General features: G+C 43.2%; 1 protein-coding gene across 2 annotated transcripts in view; it reads left to right on the top strand.

The window, feature by feature from the left end:
• Positions 1-1,049: 1,049 nt before the first annotated feature.
• Positions 1,050-8,998, top strand: part of RIMKLB (ribosomal modification protein rimK-like family member B) — a 62,580-nt gene continuing 54,631 nt past the window's right edge. Inside the window, exons 1-2 of one of the 2 annotated variants that reach the window (XM_014940145.1) lie at positions 1,050-1,567; positions 7,966-8,186. In XM_014940145.1, the coding sequence (XP_014795631.1) occupies positions 8,012-8,186 (175 nt within the window). In that variant the 5' untranslated portion in view covers positions 1,050-1,567; positions 7,966-8,011. Of the gene's footprint in view, positions 1,568-1,733; positions 1,825-7,965; positions 8,187-8,998 lie in introns of those variants that run through there. The other variant, XM_014940146.1, reaches the window with a different exon arrangement.

The raw sequence follows: 8,998 nt of genomic DNA, 5'->3' as shown, positions 1-8,998 counted from the left end.
GTGGGGAGTTGGGGGGGGCTCCGCGCTGCCGCCTCTCCCGGCGCCTTCCGCCGGCGGGTCGCGCTGGGGTGTAGCCCCGCGGGTGCGTGGAGGTCGGCTCTTTGCCCCCCCACCCGCGTGTGTGACACACCCGAACACACACACACCCCCACGCGCGTTGGTGGGTGCCAGCTGCGAAGCGCTGCCGTGCGCGTGAGCGTGACAATCCGCGCGCGCGGGGTGTGTGTTGGGGGGGTGGGGGGGCAGTAGTTTTTCCCCCTTGATGCTGGGGTGTGTGTCTGTGTGTATGTGAGTGTGTGTGTGAGTGTGCCTGTGCCTGGCCTTGGGTCTCCCAGCGAAATCTTTTTAAAACTAGGTTTCCTCGCTCTTTTTTTTGTGTTCTGGTGGTTAAAAAAGAGCTAATCGCGGGCGGGTGACTTCGTGGCCGTAGGATCTGCCTAGGCTCCGCTTTCGAAGGGTGCGACCGTTAACCTTTAATTAAACTCCATCATTTAGGCAAGCACCCTCGAGGCATGTTATTTTAGTTTTTGGGGTTTTTTTTGTTTTTTTTTTTTTTTTTGTCACCGTTTATAATCGACTGCTCTAATGAATAGCAATATACGTGCTTCTGACTTGAAAACCTACTTTGCTCCCGTCTCCTCATCTGAATGCTGGGTGTTACTCTAGGCGAGGGATTTAAAGACTTGCACAAATAAATAGGAGTGGTTTCTGAAGGTTGTAAAACTTAATTTCTCCCTGCGTTCACGTGTAGGTACCGATTTGTCTTTGAACGCACGTTGTTCAGTAAAGGAACAAACTGCCTCGGCGTCTGGCTTTTTTTCCCCCTCTTAAAATGGGTTTCTGTGCTAGTGTATTTCTGCAAATTACTTAAAGTTGTACATTTCCCCTCATTGTGTTCATCCTCTCTGTTTCTTTTGGCTTTGAGTACCAGCTTGCACGGTGGCTTCCGTTGAGATGTAGTTTATCTTTATTAGATACCTTTATATGTTTGCTTATGTCTAATAGGGATGTTTCTCCTTTTTGTCTTCTTAGGTTTTGGTGACTTCAGAGTCATTTAGGGGTTTGGTTCTGAGGAAGTAAGAGACACGAGGATTGAGTCTATTTCACGTAGAAAGCTACAGCTCTTCACCAGTACTCTTGTTTCCTCCTCCCCCGTAGGGGAGGACAATTTGGGAATTACCTTGACAGTCATTTACTCCCCCTTCCCCCCCTCAGAAATCTCTCTTGGTCCCTAAGGCATCCGCTAGACATTGTCCAGGAGAACGTTATCATCATCATCACCATCACCATCACCATCCCTTGCTTGCTTTGGGCGCCTCAGTGGTACCTTCCCATCCTTTGGAGTACAAGTGCAGGGAGGCATCCAGGAGGCTTCCTCGCCGTCCTTTTTGGCTAGTGGGGGATCCAGGAGCAGGGGTGCCCAGCTGGAGAGACGCGACGGGGAGCCAGAACTGGAGCAGCACTTGGCACGCCGGAGGGAGCGCCCATCTTTGTGGCATCCCTTTTTTTTTTTTTTTTTTTTTTGTCTTTTCATTCCGTCTTCCACTCCTTCCTCCCCAAATCCCTGGTAAGTCCCTCTAGCCCCCGTTCATTCACACGGTGCCTGCTTCCCTTCCCCCCACGGCTGGGAGAAGCCTGAGACAGAGAGTGGGGTGGGGGAAGGGAGGAGGGAAAACTGGCTGTGTACACACCGACCGGAGAGGGCGGATGGATGGATGGATGGATGGATGGATGGATGAGGGGTGTATTGTACCACATTGCGGGGAAACCTGGGCAGAGGAGGAAGAACCTTTCTTCAGCAAAGCGGCTGACGTGGGAGGAAATGTAGGTTTTATTTGCAGGGGCGTGCGTGCAGAGGCAGGCGGAGGGTGGTGGTGGAGGGGGGGAGGAAAAGAGCTGAGAGCCTCTTGTAGGGAAAAAAAATACTAAGAGCGAAGTGTAAGGGTGGCTGGTGCTGGGCAGCGTGGGGCTGGGGCTGCAGAGAGGGAAGAGAATGGATTATTCACTGAAGATGAGGAACTGGGGTGTGTGTGTGGATGAGGAATGTTATCACCTGCTTGCGAGCGTGACCGTAGTGGAGGAAGGACTTGGGGAGGGGGAGCGTGGGGGGTGTGGGTGTCTGCCTTTCCGAGGCGATTGTGTCTGGGAAGGGTGGCTGCCAGCATCTTTAGCCTTCCTCAGTGCAAAGGTGGGGACAAGCAGATGAAAGCCATGGCAGGGAGTGCAGTTGCCTGTCTGCGAGGGTGGAGGGGCTGCGCGGGGAGTGAATGGGAAGGATTAATATATTCCCATCTCCTTTGACTGTTGCAGCCTACAAATCTCCCCGGGAAAAGGAGGTGAATACGGCGATATGCTTTCAAAGAGGTGTGCTTGGGGTTCACCTGCTTGCAGTGACTTTACATTCTGTGATGCATGTGCAGAGGGCGGATGATAATGCAGCAGCAGTGGACAGATTGCGCTGCAGCTGCTCAACGTATTATGTAGAATCTATTTAAACAAATACTACCCTTTTTCAGATTCTTCAATTTTTAAAAATGGGTTCTTTCCGAAGATTCTCAAACCGTTATGTGATAGTCTTAGGAAAACTAGTCTCTGGTGTGCAAGAGAGGAATTTTTCTTGAGGTTGTCCTTAAGCATCACCATGAAGCAGCAGTGTCAGGAATGAGTTGATTTATCTTGGATTTATTTTTCTAAAGCAATTTTAACAAGTGGTTCAAGACGTCAGTTTTTATCTCTGTATATATCACCATGGCTTATAGTCAGCATCCATACGTATTTCCTTCAGGTTTTCTTTAGATGGTTGTCATTCTGGTATCTTTGTGTGGAAAACAATTAATTGTGCTTTATACTTGAAAAGGCTGTGAACTGTTTTCAGACCTGCTCTCCCTATGACAGAGAAAATCATAGTTCCAGGATGTTTCAAATACTGCTCCCTTCTCATTAAGATGAGGCAGAGACTTCCATGACAGTGTATGATAGATCATATGCTGGGTCATATACCAGATGACCCTTCGTTAGCTGTTTGACCCGTCTGCTACCTAAGATTGACTTTGTAATTTGGATCTGCCTTGAGGTATCTCCTAAAGGAGATAACTTATGAGCATCTGCCAACTGTTCTTAGGTCTTCAGTGTCTTGAGGTGTGGCCTCCAAAACAGCATTCTAGAAACTGCTGTAGCAGTAGAGACAATTGGTTTACTGGAAGCATGTCCTCAGATTAGCTAAGCAAAATACCTTTTAGAAAGCAAAATACCTTTTGCAACTTGAATAACACTGTTCTGCAAAGAAGCATTAACGATAAATATTTTTGCAACTTGAATAACACTGTTCTGCAAAGATGCATTAGTGATAAATAGAAGGTGCAGTGTTATTCATAGTGAGGTGAGTACTTTGAGCTGTATTTTTCCTAGTTCTTCATTTCCGATGGCAGTTGTGGCTGTCAGTCTCTTTCCTCTTCCCTTCTCACTTCCATGTGATTTTTATTGTCATTAGCAGAGCTGTCAGTAGAGCCAGAGGTAAGCTGAAACTAAAATCTGGGTTTACCTCTCTATTAACTGTTGAAATCCATGGCCTTGTGTTAGCTGCGTGGTGCTGTAACTGAGGCTGAGACTCAGAGCCAAGGTTTTAAGAAAGAGGTGATTCTGGGAGGGGCTGATGGTAATAATTGTTCCATGAACTTCTTTCCCAGATCTCACTGTAGTCAATGGGAGCGTGCTACAACTTCAGATCCTGAGTCGAGCAGTTGAGATAGCTAGATCTCTTTGATTCCTAATGTTACAAAACATCTGGGATTCCATTTGTCGTTCCCATAGGGAAGAAACAACCTAGTGTTTTTAAATTTACAAGAGTATTGAGTAGTTACATTCTGAATAGGTTGTGTGGTAGATTATCTTTTATGTCACTCATTTATCAATAATACATAAATTAATAACTATCTCCTAATAATTGGTTTCATGTTTCAACTTAGGGGAAAATACATCATGATGAAAAAGAGGCTAGTCCAGGGTGTCCTGCTTTTGGGCGTTGAAGACAGACAAGGAGTAAATGGACAATGGAGACCAATTTCCCATTCTTGGAGGCAGGTCTCTCTTCTCTGTGAAGAGAAGACCCCTTCAAGGCAAAAAAGGGTGGTCTTCAGAGAAGATCTGCCGGTCTCTCTAGACAGCTGGATTCCCTGTTATGTCAATAAAACATATTCACATATGTTGTCAAGTAGAAAAGTAGCACAGTGAAGGCTTTTGTTTAGAACAGCTGCTAAAGGTGTATTACAGATTCAAGGAATGCAGGAGGAAATAACGTTTGGATGTGATGGGGAGGAAGCTGCCCTGTGAATGCCAGAATAAAGCCTAGCGTAAGCAATACAGGGATGCCACAGATCAAAGCTGAGGTGATCTCTATAAATTCCCTCTATAAATTGCAAAGAACCTGTCCCAGGATGTGTTCCATACAGTGTCTTCCTGATGCAGGTGCAGCAGTGACTGCTTGGCTGGCGTGACACACAAGTTAGTCTGATTTTTATCATCGAGCTTTTACTTTGCCGCCCTTTTACCTCTCCCAGCCTGTTTTATGCAGTTCAGTTTATGATGGTTTTTTCATTTCGTAAATCTTTTGGTTATTGAAAGATTAGACTGATATTGACCGTAGCGAACTGCATTTCAGCTGGTCATTGTGAAGACATTTTAACATCTGCTCTTCCCCTTATATATACTATACTTATTTTGCAATAGATGCTCTAATGGATTAGGAAGTATTCCATGCACACCCAGCATTGTCTGAGGCTGTGTCTTTTAGATTGAAATGGGTGGAGTTGGTTTTCAGGGAAAAATTCTGGAAATCGTATCCAACTTGAGAACTTAATGCTGTTGTGCATCTGACTGCAAGGCAAGCTTTCCTCCTACGGACCATTTTCTTTAGAATGTGGGAGGGATTGTTAAGCTGTTTGGGTTAATAGGGTAAATTGCAGGTTCTGTGAGACTTCTTACACAATCAAAATAGAGATTATAAGGAGAGGCTGAAACAGGTGTGTAGATTCTGTTTTGAGGAGCAGAATGTCAGTGTGAAAAGGATATTTCTCTAGGTGTAAAAAAGAAAAAAAAACCAAAACCAAACCAAGTGGTGTTGTATTGGAGGTCAGGGAACCTCTGCCTCTGCCCCTGGTTTGTAGCTTAACCTGGTAAAAAAGAAAAAAAAAAAACAAAACCAAACCAAGTGGTGTTGTGTTGGAGGTCAGGGAAGCTTTGCCTCTGCCCCTGGCTTGTAGCTTGACCTAAAGTGAATTTCTTAATCTTTACCTCCAGACTTGAGGTTATTTGCTTGCTTGGTGATGAATGCGAGCCTTTGTACGTACATTTCAAAAACTTTCCAAGATTTAGAGGAAATGAGACATAGTATTAGGAGGGAGATGAATACCCAAACCCGAGGCATTTTTTATATCCTGCTGGTTTAATGTACTAATTGAGATATCTGGATGGCACTTCTTTGATGATGCTGTAGCTCCTTTCAAAAATAAAAGAAAGGTGGAGGAAAGGATATACCTTTTTTTCTTTCTTCTTCAATCCTTCGCTGATTTTTAAGAAAGAAAGTGCTGAAATGGCAGCTGGGGAGAGATGATGGCACAGTCTCTGCAGATTTTAGGGGGTGGAGGTGGGGCCGTGTAGAAAAGAGGTTTGAGAAAGATGAGAGCATATCCCTGTTGGCAAAGAAGACAAGGGTTAGTAGCAAGCAAAATGGGGAGAAGGCTACCAAAGAGGAAATACTTGTGTCTTTGCACCAGTGTTAGAACCAGTACAAGGGAAAAACCCAATCAACCCCAAAACCCCAAACGGGCTGAAAATCTGTAACGGCTTCTGGTTTTTGTTTTTTTTTTTTTTTTTAAATTATGACAGTGTCTGTCATTTTTTTTTTAATGTACTCAATGTTCTATAGCTCATTTTTAAAAATGAGATAGGCCAGGCTGTTAGGTAGAGCTGCTTTTCAAAAGAGAGGCGGCAGGTGGGGCTGTTTGGTCTCCCCAGTCCTTCAAGCAAATAGCAGAAATAAAGGGTAAATTGCCAAGAAGCCTTCTGAACTGTGCCCACAGCGGTGACATTTCTGAGGAATACAGCTCGTCCCAATTACTAGCTGAAGATGTTGTCCCAGGAAGTTTTTGGTAAACTGCCGTGTGGAGAAATCCATTGTTGAGAGAGCCAAAAGTGGGGCAGGATCTGACAAATGCCAGCCATTGCAAGCCCAGGCCTCACCTTGCCCTTTTTGCTTTCAGCTGCTTTGAAGAAAAAAGGAGTTCTTTGAAATATCAAAAGATATTCTTTACAACCTCCCATACCCGTTTTCCTGCAGGGAACAAACATTCCTTATCCTGCTTTACCTTGAGCATCTTGACTGCTGTCAAGGGCGAGTCTGTGGCTGTGATTGCCTTTCCCTGGCTCCTGCTTACTCTCACTCTGTTAGTAGGAAGAACTTTAGTCCTTGGCTTTATTGTTGCTCCTTATTCACCAAAGCAGTGGGAAAAAAGTCACAGTCTTTGCTGCTTGTCATATGGTTCTCAGTACCAGGGACAAAAATGGCCACTTAAAATTTTATGTTCTTGTGAAGAAAAACCTGTGCTATTTGAAAAAAAACTTCTTTAATTACAAAAAAAAAAAATTTAAAAAATCAGCTTGTTCTTATGGTTGTAACAAAACTGTCCTTTAGTCCGAAGGCCTGCTGCAGAAACGAAAATTCTTCGTAATATTGAATGAAAGCAGCTGTATACCTGTGGTCTTTCTGCATTACATTTTCTGCTGACTCGGGGTTCTGTCATTAAGACTACCAGGCAAAGCTCCTCTTTCTGTCCCAGAGTTCAATTCTGTTTGAAACTCATACAAGCTGTATTGGTGAAAACAATGATTTCTCCCTCTGTTTTAATGTGCAAGTTTAAAATACATCACGGAAAACACTTCTGTTTTTCTCCAGAATTATTTTTCCCTACACCATGCTGCTGCTTATGTTTTCTTGAGTGTAGATGAGTAGTCCATTAACCTACCTGTCATTTTTTTTAAGTATATAGTCAAAAATAGGCCAAATCCTCTGTATTCAAAGCCAAAGGAGCAGTACCTTGTTGTTACCACGTCTAACACCATTGATATTCTTAAATTTGAACTATTTCTTCTGGTTTTGGTGCTGAATTCATTAGCACTGTCTATGTCTAAAGGTGGTGGGTTTTTGTTTTTTGTTTTTTAATTTTTTTAATCTTGGTGCAAGAGATTGAAACCTTGATTTTGTTTTAGGTTACATTTATTAATGTTTGGTATTCTTAACATTTTGTTGATGTTCCTTGTTCCTTTGGTTTTTCCATGTCCTGGGTAATACTAAATATATTTCTCAGTTGATACAAAGTATTTGTAAGAGCAAGTAAGTCTTGAAATACATGGAAAATTCTGTTTTCATGGATTTCTTCCTTTATTCTGGGTTGCTTTTTTAACATGAAGAAATTGGCACGCTGTGTTGTCTTCTGTATATGGTGGAAAGGGGTACACCAAGTCTGTCCCCAGTGTTTTAGCAGTATCTAGGAGAGGGGCTGAGTTTTTTCCAATTTTAAGGAGTACCCAATTGTGAAGTTGAAATTCTGCCCTTTGAGGTGGCAATTCAAGATGTTTTCAGTCCTTGGCATGCTTCTGTCAAGAAAGGGGGATGCTACTACCAGTGCCAGTAGTTACGTTAAGTCTTTACTTCTTGTGGATGAAACTAGGATGAGGACCAAGACCTGATTTTTAGCATTTGCATTCCATTGAATGTAAATGGTTTTGTTTCTGTTGTGGCTAGTTCTGTTGCAGATTAGGCCCAGGCACTTTTTTCCCACTTGGAGGTTGGAAGTTGCACTCCATTGAAAAGGACTGTCTTGTGTGGAGGGAGTAGGACTTGGTAGAGTGGGGAAGGTGAAGATAGGAGCCTATGTACTCTAACAGAATCTCATGTTCTCCCCCATCTAGAAGTTCCATTGAACGGAAACCTTGAAGATTGCAAGACAAGTCCAAGATGTGCAGTTCAGTTGCTCCCAGGCTGTGGTTCTTAACAGACCGGCGCATCAGAGAAGATTACCCTCAGCAGGAGATCCTGAGAGCGCTGAAGGCCAAGTGCTGTGAAGAGGAGCTGGATTTCCGGGCCTTGGTGATGGATGAAGTAGTGCTGACCATTGAGGATGGAAATCTTGGTGAGAATGAGCTATGGCTGGGAATGTGCTGAAAGGGTACTTGGGAAAAGATTGTAATATGGAGCATCTGTACTCTTCAATAATGAATTTCATGTGGCCAGACTGCCATACATCATTTTAAGTCTAGTAGATGTACATGATGTCATGTTCTTTAGCATTTATGGTGATAATCAAATATAATTGTCAACTTTCCTAATTTGCATTAGAACTGTTTTTGCCTTCCCTCTGTAGAACAGAGAGGAAGCTTGCTTTGGTTTGTTGATTCCGGGATAAGGACTATAGGACCTCTGAATTAAGAAGAAATACTGGAGTTTCATTTTTGCGTAGGTACTTGAAGTTCACGGGTTACATTTAAGAGTTTCAGGGGGACTTCTTTCTTCTGTTTGTGTTCTGACTCAAAGATAACAAACAGATTTGAAATAAACTAAAAGGCATTTTCAATGGACAGTACAGATTGTCATGGAGCTAGAGGTAATAACGTGACATAACTAAAGCATGCTGCTGTACGGATGTGTAGTTACGTATATGCCAAAAAAGAATGGGGCTGAAAAGCAAAGTATGTGCATCAGAATAATTTGGATTATTACTACAACTTAGTGTTTTAAACGAACATGTAAGATTTCTGTTCTGTTTTCCTATTAGCTTTATTTTTCCTGTGGCGATTAAAAAGGAAAAGCAAGATGTTAAGGTGTTTTAGAGATGTTAAGTAAAATGATTCCATGGGTCATAAGTTTATGTTGTAGGAGGAATATTAATACCAACAATATCAAGCTTTGTAACACTTTTTATTACAGCTTTCCCCCCCCCCCCCC

The sequence above is a fragment of the Calidris pugnax genome, unplaced genomic scaffold (assembly GCF_001431845.1).
Source record: "Calidris pugnax isolate Ruff unplaced genomic scaffold, ASM143184v1 scaffold36, whole genome shotgun sequence".
In the NCBI taxonomy this organism is placed as follows: Eukaryota; Metazoa; Chordata; class Aves; order Charadriiformes; family Scolopacidae; genus Calidris; species Calidris pugnax.
This window is presented reverse-complemented; position numbering and strand designations above follow the sequence as displayed.